Source organism: Paramisgurnus dabryanus, chromosome 10 (assembly GCF_030506205.2).
Source record: "Paramisgurnus dabryanus chromosome 10, PD_genome_1.1, whole genome shotgun sequence".
Taxonomy (NCBI): domain Eukaryota; kingdom Metazoa; phylum Chordata; class Actinopteri; order Cypriniformes; family Cobitidae; genus Paramisgurnus; species Paramisgurnus dabryanus.
In genome coordinates, this window is record NC_133346.1 from 9623303 (window position 1) to 9640985 (window position 17683).

The 17683-nt window shown below is 38.8% G+C and overlaps 3 protein-coding genes across 3 annotated transcripts; 1 reads left to right on the forward strand and 2 right to left on the reverse strand.

The window, feature by feature from the left end:
* Positions 1 to 1523: 1523 nt before the first annotated feature.
* rad51c (RAD51 paralog C) lies at positions 1524 to 6381 on the reverse strand. The gene is made up of 9 exons (XM_065259759.2): positions 5698 to 6381; positions 5303 to 5543; positions 4606 to 4763; positions 4392 to 4525; positions 4177 to 4308; positions 4015 to 4081; positions 3855 to 3915; positions 2726 to 2786; positions 1524 to 2461 (listed from the first exon to the last, which is right to left on the reverse strand). The coding sequence occupies exons 1-9, from the start codon at positions 5813 to 5815 to the stop codon at positions 2348 to 2350; spliced, it is 1086 nt and encodes a 361-aa protein (XP_065115831.1). The 5' UTR covers positions 5816 to 6381; the 3' UTR covers positions 1524 to 2347.
* Positions 6382 to 6420: 39 nt separating this feature from the next.
* atg101 (autophagy related 101) lies at positions 6421 to 7991 on the forward strand. Its single transcript, XM_065259767.1, has 3 exons — positions 6421 to 6513; positions 6749 to 7006; positions 7328 to 7991. The coding sequence occupies exons 1-3, from the start codon at positions 6439 to 6441 to the stop codon at positions 7730 to 7732; spliced, it is 738 nt and encodes a 245-aa protein (XP_065115839.1). The 5' UTR covers positions 6421 to 6438; the 3' UTR covers positions 7733 to 7991.
* A 196-nt stretch (positions 7992 to 8187) lies between these two features.
* On the reverse strand, positions 8188 to 14981 carry zbtb21 (zinc finger and BTB domain containing 21). The gene is made up of 2 exons (XM_065259744.2): positions 14602 to 14981; positions 8188 to 13691 (listed from the first exon to the last, which is right to left on the reverse strand). The coding sequence occupies exon 2, from the start codon at positions 13683 to 13685 to the stop codon at positions 10602 to 10604; it is 3084 nt and encodes a 1027-aa protein (XP_065115816.1). The 5' UTR covers positions 13686 to 13691; positions 14602 to 14981; the 3' UTR covers positions 8188 to 10601.
* Positions 14982 to 17683: the final 2702 nt, after the last annotated feature.

Below are 17683 nucleotides of genomic sequence, written 5' to 3' on the forward strand. Positions count from 1 at the left end.
CTGTAAAGCATTTAATCGCCTTCAGTCCAACTCAGCTCTTTAGCGAGAGTGTTTTTGAGAAAAACTGGATAAATGATGGGCTAACGGCGTGTGCGTATTTAGGACATCAGAGCATTTGCTAAAAATAACAACTGTTGTAGATTTTACCTCATCACTGGGAATTAACTATTCCGCTCCCAAGCATTAGTTCAGACGGGGATCCCAGATAATAACCAGCACATTAGCAATGACGAACAGTTACCATAGTAACTATAGTTTCCGGCATAATACTATATTAATTTAGTCACCACTTTCACAAAACGGAAAACTTAAAAAGAAAATCTCAAGTAAAAGTTAAAAGATAAGGCTTCAGTGTATAAAAAAATACTGTGCAAACTGTACATTTTTGTTAAAGGGATAGTTCAGAAAAAAAGAACATTCTGTTATCAATTTCTCACGCTTCTGTTACTTTGTTTTGATTAACACGAAGGAAGATATATATAAAAAAAATTGTAAACAAACCGTTCATGAGCCCCATTTACTTCCATAGTATTCTTTTATCCTACTATGGAAGTGAATGGGGCTCATGATTGTTTGCTTACAAACATTCCTCAAAATGTCTTCCTTTGTGTTTATCAGAACAAAGAGATTTATACAAGTTTGTAACAAGAAAAGGGTAAGAAAATTATGAAATAATTATGAAATATCCAAGTCTTTATAATAACGCACTCTTACTGGTAAAGATAAATCTAATAAAATCACAATAAATCTAACACAGTCCACTGGTTTTATTTGGACACTTCAACAAAATGTATTGTGTAACCTATTCAGAATTTGTGTTTTAAAGGGATAGTTCACCCAAAAATGAAAATTCTGTCATCATTTACTCACTCTCATGTTGTTACAAACCCGCATAAATTTCTTTGTTCTGATGATAACAAAAGAAGATATTTTGAGAAATGTTTGTAACCAAATCGTATGTGGACCCCATTCACTTCCATTGTAAGAAAAAAGAATACTATGGAAGTAAATGGGGTCCACGAATGGCTTTGTTACAAACATTTCTCAAAATATCTTCCTTTGTGCTCATCAGAACAATTTAATTTATACAGGTTTGTAACAACATGAGAGTGAGTAAATGATGACAGAATTTTCATTTTTGGGTGAATTATCCCTTTAACTACTGCCAACCAAATGTATGTGTCTGAAGCAGTGCAGATATATTATATAGAGCTTTGCATAATTTAAAATGTGTATTTGTTATAAAATATTCAATATGTATTTTTTCTTATATTAAGGCTTCTTTGTCATATATTTTAAATAATGTTTAACGTCAAAAACACACTATCCCCTTTTCTTCCACATAGACATGGGTTAAATCAATTATTTTGCCAGCTGTCTAAACTATCCATTCCCAGACAAAGAAATATTACGTGAAGTGCTAATATTTGATCAATGCTGATGTTAGGCTGGCTTTCTAGTGAATAATTCAATTAAATAGATGAACCCCCCTCTCTCTCTTATGTACACACAAACACTGCAAGTGAACTGAAACCGAAATGATATATTGATATTGCACAGGCACAATCTAAAGCTAAATTATTAATGTTACTTAGAGGTGAATGTGGGCAGCAAACTCTTCATCTTCATACCATCATTCACAGAACAATGTCATGTGGAAATGTCATTCGAATGTGATCTATACAGCACAATGTAGACAACATTGCCGTCTCACTGGGTTCACTGCGGCCAAATTATTCAATACAATGTTACAAATACAGTTCATTAGAAATTATGGCACATAGTGTCGCCCGTGCAATTTAAGTGCCGTGATAAATGACTGAAGATTGTCAATTAGTTTGACTAATCGTCAACACTCCGGGCTCCATAAAAACAATTTTGCATATATTACATACAGGACTGTATAAGCCAGGTGAAGTGGTGCAAAAAATGAATATCAGGAATAGCTCCACATAATTTGACAAATATGAAGTCTGACTTGGCCCGTCAACCAATTTAAGTTATGATGGAAAGCTTCAGCCACTTTGGAACAGTTATTTCACCCCAATCTTGTGAGAAATCCACACTGGAATCAGTAATGTACTGCTTTTCTATGGCTAAGTGCTTTTGGTAAACACAGTTACTGTCATGGATAACAACATAAAACACAATTACTGAACATTACAGAATTAACTAAGAGTCCACATCATTCCACTGATAAATTACACAATAAACCTTAACTGACTTTTCATATTATATAAATATTTCTGTACATTACTGCTATTCCTGTTCATGCAAATTTCTAGTTATGTAGCTAATGTGGTTTTCTCATGTACTATTAAAAAACAATATGCCCTGCAAAGCACCCTCAAGACTGATTCTCCATTCGAGGACGTTTACTGTGGTTTCCAGATGGAGATGAGACAGTAGATGATTCAACATTAGCCCTGGGATCATCCGGGACATCCCTAAACCCCTGAACCTGTGTGTGAGGTCATAAACAGAGAAAGAATCAGCGACCTACAAGAAGCTACACAAATTTTGCCTTGATAAATGTTTGATTTAAAATGTATATAACTTTCATACTGTGTTCACTATTCATTTGTGTCTCACTGTTTTAATCATCTTAGCTTTTTGCACTTCAATAGTCGTTCAATATAATGAGCCCATACAAATTGCATAATTTAAAAATGAGCTTCAATTTAAATATACCAAATTATCTAACTACTGATGCAAATGAACTTACTGTAATCTCATATTGAATTGTGGCCTCCATTTGACTTGGGGACTTGTACAGGGATGCTAGCCTGAGCACAGATCGGATAGATGAGAAAGACGTACAGTATAAACTTACCGGTAGTTCGGTTTTTATGACACACATTTACATGATCTTTCTCTGACCTTGCCTGCAGAGTTTAAAAAGCAAGAGGAACTGTGCCTAATCGCACGCAGTGAAGCCGAACTGTATAACCCAGTGGGAGAACCTTGGATTTTATGGCAAGAACGAGGAAGAGGACAGGGCATGATGAAGACCCTCTGTGCTTCCATACTCTGCCCGCTGCTAAAGAGCATTAGACTGGCAAGCATGCAGGGTGCATTAGGAATAAGGTCTGGCTACAAAAGCCAAAGCATGCTACTTGTTTAAAGTGATTCATTCAATTACCCACGGAGGTGAAGGGTAAAGAGTTTATGCAACACACTCTCAATCTCTCTTCGAAGACACATTTGGCTGAGAACCCCGCAGATGTTGGCTCCTATTTTCTAAAGCAACATATTGCCGTGTCAGCTTGGGCGGCTGACTAATTAGGTCCAAAAATATTTTGCGTACCTTTAATTAAAGGTACGCAAAAGCCAATGTTGACATTTGAAATCACCTAAACAAACACGCCCCTACCCCAATAGAATCTGGACCTTCTTTTGATAGACCCGCCCCACACATTCGCAACGATGTCGGTTAGTAGACACGCCCCCTTACTGCTGATTGGCTACAAGTGTGTTTTGGTAGTCGGCCTAACTTCCTTTTCCAAAGTGTTTTTCAAAAATCACGCACCCCGCCTAGGGCTGTCACAATGATTAAATAATTGTCTCATCGTGATTGTTTGACCTCATCGCAATGATTTCAGATCACTGCAATGATTGCACATCTTCATGATCATTTAAATAATCACAACAATCTGTGAAAATTATTTATTAAACAAACAAAAAAATGTATGAGAATTAAATGTCAAAGCAATAAAACAGGCAATTAAGCATCACAATTTATAAGACAATTAACTGTCAGCCAAATGTCATAATCGTGACAGCCCTAACCCCGCCTTTAAGCACACATACAAATATTAAAACTGCCGTGTTACAATCTGGCCGTATTTGTTTACCTTTTAGTTCCCTCCCAATGCAGAATGAGTCTCTGGGTGGCGGCATGGCCCCAACTCTCACCTGTTGATATGTGACGTATGATACATTTTGTGATTTTAATTTTGAATTATAGATTAATCTTTGTGAAACCATGGTGGCACAGCAAGAAAACTATCTTACCTAATGCTGGAACAAGCCTGGATTGGACATTTGAAACTCTTGTGGTCATTTGATTGGTCAACACAACCTAGGTACAAAAACTGAGTGTGAATAAACTGAATTTGTCAAATGTGTAATGTTTTTTATTCATTTTATTAGTGAACACAGTATATTAAACTCTACCGCCACACTGTGTTCTGTTGCTAGTTGGATGAGCTGTTGGGCAAGGGCGTTAAGGAGGCGGGTTCTCTGAGAAAGATCCTCAAAGTCATGCCGGAATGGGAAAGCAATGCTGTCAATCACTACTAACCGTACCTATGATCATTTATTAGAATGCAAATGGTAACATTACTGTTATGAAAGAGATGTTGTTTGTGACTCTAAATTTAGTAGCTTACCTCAGGATGTTTAGCCAGGAAGTCAGGTAGGAGGTGAACCTCAGCTAATAGCTCTACATAGTCATGGCAACGGACCAGGAAAAGATTGGAGAGGAGCTTCTCTACTGTAAGTTCATCTAAAGCGTTTTTCTGCTCTAAAGGGGAGAAGAAATCGATTATTGGAATACAGATGGTGATTGGCGTATAACATTCAGACAATCTATTCAAATCATACCCGTGTCCTCTGCTAACAGGGTGCAGTGCTGCACGGCCGCCTCTGCCATATCAGCTACGCGCTGCACCAAGAAACTGCCTTCTGTATCTATGTACAACGCCTTTCCACCCAGACCTCCGAAACACACTGGGATTTGTACATCCACAACCAACTGCATGCTTAAAAAAAAAGTAAAAAGTAATGAGAATTACAAAAGCTACAATGGCATGGAACACTTTTAAAAACAATTAACGCAAATAAATTGTACCATTATATTACCAGAAGGTCAGATGGTACATATGTGATGTGCAGATACATTATGTGCAATTTTGTTAAAGGAATAGTATATCCAAATGTAGAAATTATCTTATTATTTACTTACCCTTGATATGCAAGAGTAATTGGCTTCCGTATAATAAGATAACATGTTAGCATGATTGTATTATTTACACTTACATGCATGCATTTGCCAGATCAAACCATAGGTTCAAACACTTTACCTTTTGTGCTGCTAATGCAATGCTCTACCACTGAGCTATACAGGAGCACAAATAGTTAATTACTTGTGTTCATTATACATATACATTTAGGTTAAGTCAACTACAAGAGATTTTCATATTTGGGTAAACTATTCCTTCAAGGTAAAATTTTGGATGGACGGTAAAACCCTCAATTAACTGCCACTGTCCAAATAATTTATTTTTGCTATTTCTCATACCAAAGTTGGGTCTTTCCAATGCCAGGGGCTCCACAGATCTCGGTGGTCTTTCCCACAGGCACACCCCCACCGAGTGCATCATCCAGGTTGGATGAGAATGTAACAATGCTACCCTGAGATTTCTCCTCATGCAAAAGATCCAGCGCCGTAACGCTCTGTATTTCCCTCTTCTGGTGATGATGAGTATCACAGGACAAGATCTGCAACAACTCCGCTGCCTCGTCCTGTGATATCCCTGTCTCTGGAGAAAATGTTGGGAAAATTAGCTTTCTATTTCATGCTTTTGTAATTTATTAAAATTTTTAAGAGCAAGAAAGGCACTTTGTGTTGTATTTAACTCAAAAAGAAAGACGCAAGTTAATTTTACTCCACTGTGTTTAGTGATATGTCATTACCTTTGCACAGTTGAAGAGGTTGCAGGTCAGTGAGGTCTGTGGCCAGCTGGAAACCTGCATTGATCAGCTTTGCCTTTACTGATGGTGCCAGGGGAAGGCTTGCCACGGTCCTTTGCATTATTTAATTATGAGTTGGCACTCATAAAAGAGAGTCCGAGGTTACGGTATTTAACACAGTAAATGAATATAACTGTTCATCATTGGGAGAGCACAATCAAAGTCTGTCAGCCACATGTTTATTTCCGCAAAATATATGTTTGCTATGTTAAACAGTTCGTAGTGATTTAAAATAACTAAATGATCAACAACGTGTTTCTTCCTTCATATTTACGTTTTCGATACTCCCTCCATACCAGAAACTAGAGAAATGACGTAAATTCCGCGTGGATATGAAAAATCGTTTTCAAAATAAAAGACACGCAATTTTCATTTTGCAATAAAAACCAAAATTGGTTTACCTTTAGTTAAACGCCCACAGTTTATTTAGAAATATTAAATCCTGCAGGCGTTATATATCTAATTCATCTGGTCTTTAAGCTGTGCTTTTATAAGAATGATAAAAAAAATCTTAAATAAACATAAAATTATCGTGTATATACGAATACACATCTATTAAACATTTCATTTTAGAAAATATAACATGACTCAGTCTCCTAAAAATGCCTACACGGGGATCATAGACGGTGATCATTAAATTTAAAACGTCATAACAAGTCAAGAATGTCCCTCTTCCCGTCCTGTATGACATATGTTTACAAAATAAAAGTCCCACATCCCGAGAACCAAAACAATGCGCATTGGCTTTTCACACGTCAGGTAAACATGTTATATAAACCTTGTTTAGAGGTGTAAATGACATTAGGTTTGATTATTTAGTTTGTATTACATTATAAGATCGACTGTTAATACGGATTACTGCGTTTACAGTTTAACATCACAACGATTTTCAGAAACAGGACAGCTGGATGTGCCCTGCTCTGTGTCTATTTTTTATATTTGACCAGAGATGAGTGGATAAAATTAAATTTTACGTTGTTTTTTGAATTCATAGATCATCATGAACTGTCGATCAGAAGTCCTGGAGGTGTCAGTGGAGGGCAGGCAGGTGGATGAGGCCATGATGGCTCTCCTGCACACGATCCTTCTGCACCGCAGCACGGGTAAATTTCACTATAAGAAAGAAGGCACGTACTCCATCGGTACGGTGGGAACTCAGGACGTGGACTGCGACTTTATCGACTTTGCATTCGTGCGAGTGTCTTCAGATGAGCTCGACAGGGTTATTAGGAAAGCCGTGGCCGAATTTAAGGTAAATTATTACAAAAAGTAAAATATATAGTAACTGTTAGGCTACTAGTAAATATACTTACCTTCATCCAGATGTGTGACTTTATTCTGCTGAACACTCCCACAAGAAACTTTAGTATGTACTATACTGTTTACTGTATAGTAAAATTCCTAGAGAGTAGTGTTTTTGAATCTTACCATAGCAAATACTATAGTACACTACCAGTATAGGCCAAATTATATTACATTATAGGATGATTACTATAATATACTACAGTAGCTTCATAAATATAACATGATAATGAAATTCACGTTTTATGACCACATCCTCATTTATTCCCAGGATGCTCTTGGCAATTCTGGAAGTGATGGCATGGGTCAGATCTCTCTGGAGTTCTATCAGAAGAAAAAGTCACGGTGGCCCTTTTCAGATGAATGCATCCCTTGGGAGGTCTGGAGCATTAAGGTCAACGTTGTGAACCTGGCCAACGAACAGGAACGGCAGATATGCAGGGAGAAAGTTGGCGAGAAGCTCGGCGAGAAAGTCATCAACATCGTGGAGGTGATTAACCGTCACGAGTACCTTCCCAAGATGCCCACGCAGTCGGAGGTCGACAACGTGTTTGATACGAGCTTGAAAGATGTCCAGCCCTATCTGTATAAGATCACTTACCATATCACGGACTCTTTGGGCACATCAGTTAGCACAACCATGAGAAGACTTATCAAAGACACGTTGGCTTTATAAAGCTGATGATGCTTTTTGGACCGCTACAATGGTTGTTGTATAATTCACAATACATGTGTTTTTAATACTTCTGGCAATGGTATTGCTAAATTGATGTCTGGATTTCATCCAGCACTTCCCCTGTATAATAATGGTGTCTAATATATTTGCACTACAATAATATACAATTATTCCACAATTACTCTTAATATTATTCTATAAATCTTATGTTTTTCATATTTTCTTTTTGGAAAATAAAGTCTAATTATGTCCACTAATATAGATGGCTCTTATTTGTGGTGATTATTAAATAAAGCATCAAAAACAAGCACAGGCTTAAATCTACTGTTTTTAGAAAATTTAAAATGTGTTAAACATTAGATTCAATATTGCCAAATATCAGCTACAGTAAAATTTAGCTTTGCACTGACCAGTTTCACAAGCATGGTGACGAATCAGAATAAACACAAATGTGGTTACACAGTATTGATATTTATTTATTTTTAGAAAGCAAGCACAGAAAACAGTAGAAAAATGCTTTAACACAAAACTGATACAGTTTTTAAAGCCACATTAGAACAATTCAAGTGCTTACGAATATTAGTTATTGCAGTGATACCACAGGAATACCAAAGATATAATTTTCATAAAACAGAGAAAATATTATACAAAGTAAGTTAAAGACCATAAAAATGATTTTGAGAATTCAAATGTTCTTTCATTAATGTTAATTCAATGTCATACAATCTTTGTATCGGAGTCAAATGAATGTATTGAGTATTAATTGGACATCTATCAATTACTGATACTGTAATTAATGTAAATAACCAAACGTTGATATTAAGTGTCATGTAATACTGGGGACAAATGTAAATGCAAACCGAATCAATTTCAGTGAAACAATAGCTAAAATAATAAATGTAGCTATTATTTCACATTTTAAATGATTTTTGATGCCTTTGAGGGAAATGGGATGAACAAAATAATGCATTACAATTTTATAAATCAAAATACAGATTGCATTACAGTAGCTGATCGAAAATGCAAAGAGCAAGGCATTATTAGCCTTTATAACACTTGCCAAATATGAGAAATATTAAGAAAAAAAGATTACTGATTTGTGCTTCAACAGTTTATGTCACACTAAAATGTCACTGAACAGGGAATGTCCAACCGTTCAACATCATTGCATCAAAACTTCATTAATCACTGAGTACTGAGTTCTGGTAAGTTGTGCTCATACCATGGTAGAGCTCACAATGTACTGATACAGTACCGATACAGCATTAAAATTCTAAGGCTCAAACAAATCTGTTTTTACGTATCTCTTCTACATATACACATCTATGAGAATTAATTCCCACACATACTGCATATTCTGTACAAAAAACAAAAATATTTAAAGATCCACATTTCAGGCACACACTAACTGCATACAACATCAATCCAAGCCTGCTATGTTTACATATTAAGTCTTCTATTTGTTCAATACTATCACAGAATATTATCAACAATCTCTAAATGAAAATACCGTGAAAGTCCAATTAACAGTCAAAAAACACGTGAACATAAAAAATACAACTTAAAGGGATAAGTCACCCCAAAATAAAAATTGCGTTATGATTTACTCACCCTCACATTATTCTAAGTTTCTTAAGAGAAAAGATATTTTGATAAATGATGGTAAGCATAGTTGATGGTAACTTCCATAGTAGAAAAAGCAAATACAATGAAAGTCAATGGGTACCATTTCTTGTATGCTTACCATCATTTATCAAAATATCTCCTCTTATATTAAACAAAAGGAACTTGCACAGAAAGTTAGGGTGTGTAAATGTTGAAAGAATTCTCAATTTTGGGTGAACTATCCCTTTAGAAAGCAATGCTGAAATTAAATAATAAACATGTTTTTACATCCGTGTTCAAAAAGATTCTTGTAAATTTATTTGACATCTGAATCTGTTAATACAGCTTTTTATAGGGTTCATCTTACATCAACTTCACTTACATTTGTAACTTTTTTGCCAAAAAAGGGGAAATGGAATAAAAACTTTTTTCAAGTGTGCGATGCAATTACATCCATCTTTTTGCGTGACCATAGCTAAGAGATGATTGGTTGAGCCATCTGATGGTACTTTGGGCTGATTTCAAATGCAGCAACCTGTGCTTTTATTAGAGAAACTTTATTTGGATTTGCTTGAAAGTGCTAAATAAGATCAAAAAGGCCACTAAAACAAGGTATATTTATACAAAACAAGCTTAAAGGGATAGTTCACCCAAAAATGAAAATTATGTTATCATTTACTCTCCCTCATGTTGTTGTAAACCTGTATGAGTTTCTTTATTCTGTTGATCACACAAGAAGATGAGACCAACTTACTTTTATAATAGGGAAACAAATACTATGGAAGTCAATGGGTACCATCAACTGTGTGCTTGGCATCTATAATCAAAATATCTTCTTTTAAAGTTTTGAAAAACATGAGGGTGAGTAAAAAATAACAGAATTTTCATTTAGGGTGAACTACTATCCCTTTAAAAGAGTAACCATACACATTTTATGTCTCTCTTTCTTAATCATTGGTGCCAGAAGCAAGCAAACATAATTTGCATGAATAATAAATAAACACAATACAGGTAAATGCTTCAGAAATATGTATTTTAAGCAAATCTTGCTGGAAACTCTGACAGTCTGAATACTGTTTATTGGAATATGGATGATTAACTATAAATAAATGTTATGGATAAATCCCTGCGTTTGACCAACCTTAAAATCCCTTTTAAGCGATAAGGCTGCCTGTGTGTCCCAATGTAATCAAACAATGAGAAAAAAAAAGAGTTCCTTAAACTTAAGTCGACCCCAATGATCAGGTCTACAAACTATGGAGACTTAAGTATGACTCTGTTCATGACTCCATAGACTAAAAGCCGTCTTAAATGTCCTGTGACAGAATTTACACATGTATTGCCTTTTAAAGGTAAGTGCTGAGAGAGTCGGGGCGTGATAAAATAGTGTGTCGGATTCCTGAGGGGTTATAGCCTTGTCTGTGCTGTCTGACTGGGCGTGCAAGTGCTCTCCGGGTTCATCCTCACCAGCCTTGTCCTGCTCTGGCTTCTTGAGTGTCGTCGATGGTGACGTGGAGCCACTGGCCTCCGCTTCTGAGGCAACCATCCCAGACTGACTCCCTTTGACTGGAGGTTCTTGAGAACTTGGAGGATCTGGGAAAGCAATCATTAGAGGCGGAGAAGGTGATGGAGACGATGGAAATCTGTCAATCTCCCTCATTCCATCTGAAGTGGACATGTGAGACTGATAGTGACTCCAGAGGCGAAAGTTGGTCCTGAAAGCTTTGTGACATATGTGACAGATGAAGGGTTTGATGTGGCAAAGCAGTTCTTGATGTCGCTCCAGGTCTTTGTGGCAACTGAAAAGCTTACCGCACTTTTCACAAGGCCACACACTCGGCTCATCTGATCCCACCGAGATTGCACTCTCATGCACATTATCCTTTCCTGTAACCGCTTCTTCTTGAGGTTCCTCTTTCACTTGCAGCTCCCCTTGACCGTGGCTGGAGCTCAGGTCTTCAGGAACGTAAGATGATGAGTCTTCAGAGTCGAACATGGGTGGAATTGATGAGTCGCTGTAAACGTTGTCCTCTCTGTTATCTTGCATCGACTCCTGAGTTGCTGGAACACCGAGAACTTCCGATTCCTCATCCTGATTGCTCTCCTGGAGACCGAGGGTCAGCTGCTCTTTAACACTCATCATATTTTGGTTGTGCACCTCCACCTGATGGCGCCATATACTGAAAGAGGACTTGAATGTGCGCATGCATTCGAGGCAGGTCAGTTTTTTGTACTTGCAGTGAGCTTCGTGGTCTTTCTTCACAACTGTGTTGGAGAATCGAAGGCCACAATATGGGCAGACGGTGGCATACCTGCAGGCCCTCTCGTGGTCTTCCAATTCAGATGGAGAGGGAAGTTTCTCACTGCAGAGCCTGCAGCAAAAAACATCTCTTTCTTGGTTTTCTTTGAGATGTAATTGCTGCTGTTTGTATTGAAGGTCTCTCTCAGCATCCGTGTCAAGGTCACCCGGCTCAGCGGCGTGTCCCTTCATGTGCAGTTTTAAATGTGACTGGAAAAAGAACATTTTGCCACAGTAGGGGCATCCGTAGGACCTGGATCGTCTGCTTTTCCTGCCAAAGGGTTGTGACTGCAGACCTTGCTTGGTTCTCCTGAGCTTCATAATCAAAGCTTTTTTTATTTCACGTTCCCTGACAATATCGATCAGTTTCCTCTGAAATTTCTCATCGAGAACGGAATAGGAACTAGAGGAGGCTGCCGGATTTTGCACCACACCGTGTTGGGTTTGGCAGTGAGTCCAGACTTTGAAGTTCGTGTGAAAACGTTTGTGACAAATGTCGCAAGCGTACGGCTTCTCTGGGTTGTGATACATGTTCACATGACGATACAGACCCGCGTTTGACCTGAACACCTTCAGGCAGTTCCAACATTTAAACATTTTGTTTGGCCTGAGTTCACCGGGTTCCTCATTATTAATGTCGATGTTAGAATTGTAAGGTACCTCATCAAACGAATTGTCCTGATGTGAAAGGTGATGCTCATTACTAGGCCTGGTCCTCTTAAAGGACAAGTAACTACTATCCAACTTATTTTTCCTCTTTACTGAGGGAGTGAAATATCCTCTGGGGCCTTCCTCGTAGTTAGCCTGAAACTCTTTGAAGTTGACAGGCAGATTATCTCCAACAGTAATGCGAACAATTTCCGAAGGTTCTGCAAGAGGACTGCTGGGTTCTGCTTTTATGCTAAATTGTGTAGTCTGAGTTCCCTCAGTCTCAAACACATTTCGTTGTCTCGACCTGAGTATAAGCGACTTATCTTTTGACACCCGATCCTCGCTTTCAGTTGATGTTGACCTTCCTGACGAAGTAACCGATTTCACCGCAGACTGGTCCCTGCTTTGGGAGTCCTTCAGCTCTAGAGCTGGAGAGAAAACAGGAACAGGACTATCCATTGACAGCGATCTGCGTAGCAGGCTTTTAATCAGCGGCCCACTCCGGTCTACGGTTTGGTTGCGGGGACCCTGATGCTCTCCTGCTGGTCTGGAATCATGTGAAGTCTCCATTCTTTCTTCGGTTTGGTCTGATTGTAAGCTGGTATGCTGCACGGACTCGCTGAATGACACGGAGGATGTTAATTGCGGCCTTGCAGATGGTGGTCTGTATTCAGTTCGACGCCTCAGTATGGACGTTGGTGAGGAGATGATGGACGTGCATTCACCATCGACCGTCTTTTTGCTAGAAGTTCTGCTGATGGAGGTACTGTTAGTCTCTTTATCATTTGGTCTGACACGTCCTGAGCAATGGCTCTGACCACCGAATCCATGTGCGAGGGAGAGGTGCTCCGGGATCATGCCTGTGGTCTGTTTACATGGTTTTCCCTGAAAATTCAAACTTCTCCTTTGAATCACGTCTACTGCAGGTTGATCGCTCTGACCTTGATGGACAATAACACTTCTCGTTTGATTAGCGATATCGTCCTCCTCCGAAAGCATCACGCGTTTTCTCGACACACAATATGATGCCTGGGGTCTCGCAGACATGATGTTGGTTAGAAAGGGAATGCCGAGACTATATCCCAGCTCTTGTATGGCTGCAAGGCTGCATTTCTCCACGAACATGTATGATGAGTATATGTAGTTTAACACGATCTCAAAAGCATCCGATTCACAGAAGTCAAGTTGAATGATGGATTGGTTCTCGGAGTCTCTTCTGGAGAATACAGACTGGAAATACTCACTGCAAGAGGCAAGCACGCTTTTGTGGGCCTGGTACTGTTGATCGCCGACTAACAAGACAACATCACAGAGCTGGCCCTTTAACCTCTGCTCATTGAGTGCACTCAGCAGGGAAATACCATGGGCGGGATTACAGTAGTGCACGAGGCTCTCCATTTTGGCCTTGGAGTGGAGAAAGAAGCAACATTAGGGGCATTGCAAATTCATATCAGTGTATTCAACAAAAAATTACCAATAAAAACATATTGTAAATTAAATTTGTTAGCAAAAATAGCAGATTAAACAGAATTGCTAGATTAACTTCTGCTCTCTTCTCTTTCTTTCTTTCTTCCAGTAAATGTGGTTTCTAGCAAAAAAAAATTTCTCTCTATCACTATACAGAAGAAGTTTATTCAATTCAATTCAATATGTATTTATTATCTTACATTTTTTTTATTTAATATCTATTTATTTATATACATTATTTGTTTATATTTTACATATTACCTGTTGATATATAATAAGCTAAAATATGAAAAATTAAAGTCATTAAAACACGCAAGCCATTCCAGTGTCTACACATGCGCAGAAACACAGCTGGTTACATCATGTCTAACGTTAGTTACAGTTGGTTACGCTTACTAGTGAAACTATTCGCTCATGAAACGAGGAAAGAGTACCTTTATGTTTTAATGCGTGTTAAAACCATTAGTTACTTCAATAAGTAACCTTTATCTTATTCTTCACTTCCGTTTTAGGTAAAAAAAACATTAGTTGATTCAGCGTTGCCAAGTTCTGACCATATCATCAAGCACATGACAAAAGCTAGGCAACCGGTTGCGGGTTTTTTTCCGCTCCACTATTTCAAGATAGGAAACGAAACGGTTCGAACACGCGTCTGCGCGCGCGCACACCCTGCGCTGTCACTGCCTGCGCAGATCTTGCATTCTGCACAACAGGCTGCTTATGTCAGGTGAGAAAGAGAGAGAGAAAATCCTTTCGGCGTTACGTCATAAAAGACGGATTTAACCAAAACAACATCCAACTATTTCAATAGGACGACGAAATAAAGTTGTTCAATATATTAACTCACCCTTGTTTGTTGGCTTTGGACGCCGCGAAGCTCCGACACAGGACTTTGTTTCAGAGTTGCGTTGAGCGTGAAGCTGTCGTGATTCCATCCATCTTGTATTTGACGTCATCCCACTCTAGGGATGAGGTCATCGCAAAGAGCGCTCGTCACGTGTGCCGCGCTATGATTGGCTCCTGTGTGAGCTTTGGGCGTTTACGGAGGAAATGAGCAGAGGATGACGGTGTGATTCAAACGACTGACATGAGTCCGCACGTATACACAGGATACATATTAAAGAGACGGGCAATACACTTGTGGAAATCTGCTGAAGAACATTTTTATGTTTAATAAAGGTTTTAATTTACAGTAATACCTAGAAATTGTACAGACATAAAGTAATTCCATAACAGCTATGAATGACAAAAAAACTATTTAGCTTGAAACAATGTCAATTATTTTTAAGTTGACATTAAAACAGAGGTAAACATATGCTTGCACATGACAGTGGAGCCCTGATTGTTAAGCCTGATTTTAGATATAACCATGAAAAAATCTTTCATAATGACATTCACAAACAGATGTATTTCTTTAGGCTAGGACTGAAGACTGAATAACTAATATACATATTACATATAAGTATAATTCAAGATCTAGATTCTTTCCCCATTACTGTCGTGATTAACAAGGTTTGTCACAGATGGGAAATTGTACTCATTATATTTTCCTATGGGAGGACTTTTGTGTTTCTGTACACAAGCCAACTCATGCAAAAGTGAAACTACAGGAGGCAAGTTTAAACACCGTGGACCCAAGTGATTTTGAGGTTTATGTGTAACAAATCAGTTTCATGCAGTGGCTACATTGTTGTCCATGGCCCAGCAGCTAAAACCTTTATATAATATATAGGCCTTCTGTTAAGTTACCAAAAATAAAGGTGGCACCACCAATTTTAAGACTCAGTACTGCACTTCACTTTCTTTATTATTTTTATGGATAATATGTTAAGAATACCTTTTCAACAGTTTATTACTAGTTTTCAGGATGTCTGAGGTGACCAATTCAATACTACAAAAAAATACTCTAATGCTGCGTTCACACCAGCCGCAATAGAGACGTCAAGCGCGGGTGATTTCAATGTTAAGTCAATGTGAAGACGCGTTGACGCGCGTCTGGAGGTCTCGCGCCGTGAATGAGGGGTTTAGCGTGGTGCGGTAGACATGATTCCGCCTCATTCGCGTGTCTAGTTCGCGCGAATGGCGCGTATTGAGCGTTTGCGCGCAAACGAGTTGCAGTTGAAAAATTTGAACTTTGTCGGAAAAACGCACCACGTTAACCAATCAGGAGCTTGCTCTAGTAGTGACGTGATTACAGAAAGCGAGCGGAGTCGCAGAAGCCCCTCCCATGACGCGAATTTCCGCGTGAATGCAGGGTTCACACCAGACGCGGTAGAGGCGGCAAGCGCGAGTGATTTACATGTTAAGTCAATGCAAAGACGCGATTAGGCATCTTGCGATACACGCGGTAGGCGCGGCGCAAATGCAGAGTTCTGTGCGAATTGAGCATTTTCATGGGAAAGCGCGAGTTGAAATATCTGAACTTCGGCGGATTTCCGCGCTAGGTTAACTGATCAGGACCTTGCTGTAGTAGTGACGTGATTACAGGAAGCGAGCGGAGTCTCAGCGGAGTCGCAGAAGCCCCTCCCATGAAGCGAATTTTCGCGTGAATGTCTCTAATGACTAGAATTTCACACACGGATTTTCATGCGAATGAAGCGAGTAAATTCAAGCATCTAACTACACGCGAATAGTGCGTTTTTGCCGCCTCTACTGCAGTCGGTGTGAATGCACCTTAAGGCTTCAGTCACACCAAAAGCGCTTTAAACGCTTGCAAACGCAAGGCGCGACGCACTGCCTTTTTAAAAAAAAGAGCAGTGCGACGCGGCTTTTCATATTGCTAAGCAACCACCGAGTCAGCTGTCTTGTCAATCAAATATTGAAGCGTGAGCGCTCTTTTGCTGTTAACTGTCATATCAGCAGAAACTTTAAAAAGAGGACGCTTGCTCTGACCTTGTTTGAGGATGAGAGGTGCACAAACACGCAGGAGAGAGTGAGCGAGTGGAGTCCGGTTCTTCAAAGCAACAGTAAACTTCCCTCACCACAACGTAAGGCCCGCCTCTCCCCTCATTCGATTGGACAATGGAAAGACACGAATGACGTCGGGCGCTTCTCCGCTCTCAGCGCTCCTTAAAAACGCGCCCTGCCCATAGAATATCATTCAAAAAAGGCGCCTGCAACTGCCATAAACGCTATTGGTGTGACTGGCCCCTAAGGCTCCAGAAAGCATCATATCAGTGTCTGTATGTTATCTCTTTAGTTGCAACACTTAAAGGGATAGCACACTTAAAATATAAATTCTGTCATTATTTACTCACCTTCAACTTGTTCCAAACCTGTATAAATGTTTTAGTTCTGCTGAAAATAAAGATAGACATTTGTAATCAAGCAGGAAACAGGAGCTCTATTGACTACCATAGTAGAAAGAAAAATACTATGGAAGTCAATGGTGCTCAAAAAACTGTTGGGTATATTTTGCTTTGTGTGAAAAAATTCCTACAGGTTTGTAACAACTTGATGGTGAGTAATTGATGACAGAACTTAAATTTTTGGGTGAACTATCCCTTTAAGTCTAAACTCATGCAGCTAAATGTATGAACTAATTTATTTTTATCATGCACACAGAACAGTGTGTGGTGTTGTTTTCTTGTATGAGGACATATTAGTCATTCAGTGAGTACATAACAGTGCCATTCTTTAATTAGGCTATTTTCACACCACTCTAGCTGCTAGATTTATCCAAATGACAGACGTGGTGCAGATAATCTGTTGTCCATATGTGTCAGCATCCATAAATGTGTGTCTTGTTCTGTGACTGATTCAGTCACAACACACTTCAACTGAAGAAAATCTCTTAAAAGAAATTACCTTTCACAGTCGTACAGGTGTGAACTCACTTTACGTAGAATGGGGTGTTAAAGGTGTCTTAGTAACATGGTTGTAAACACAAAGCAGCGCCATTAGGGACTATCCTTAACGTTATCCAAACT

Excerpts from the sequence above, each read along its gene's own strand:
- rad51c (XM_065259759.2), bottom strand. The coding sequence starts at position 5,815 with ATGCAAAGGACCGTGGCAAGCCTTCCCCTGGCACCATCAGTAAAGGCA. Across the intron at positions 4,764-5,302 it reads ATTGGAAAGACCCAACTTTG|CATGCAGTTGGTTGTGGATG; the intron begins GTATGAGAAATA and ends TTTTTTTTTAAG. Across the intron at positions 4,082-4,176 it reads CAACAGAACACAGTGTGGCG|GTTGTGTTGACCAATCAAAT; the intron begins GTAGAGTTTAAT and ends TTTTGTACCTAG.
- atg101 (XM_065259767.1), top strand. The coding sequence starts at position 6,439 with ATGACATATGTTTACAAAATAAAAGTCCCACATCCCGAGAACCAAAAC. Across the intron at positions 6,514-6,748 it reads ATTGGCTTTTCACACGTCAG|ATCATCATGAACTGTCGATC; the intron begins GTAAACATGTTA and ends TTGAATTCATAG. Across the intron at positions 7,007-7,327 it reads AAGCCGTGGCCGAATTTAAG|GATGCTCTTGGCAATTCTGG; the intron begins GTAAATTATTAC and ends ATTTATTCCCAG.
- zbtb21 (XM_065259744.2), bottom strand. The coding sequence starts at position 13,685 with ATGGAGAGCCTCGTGCACTACTGTAATCCCGCCCATGGTATTTCCCTG.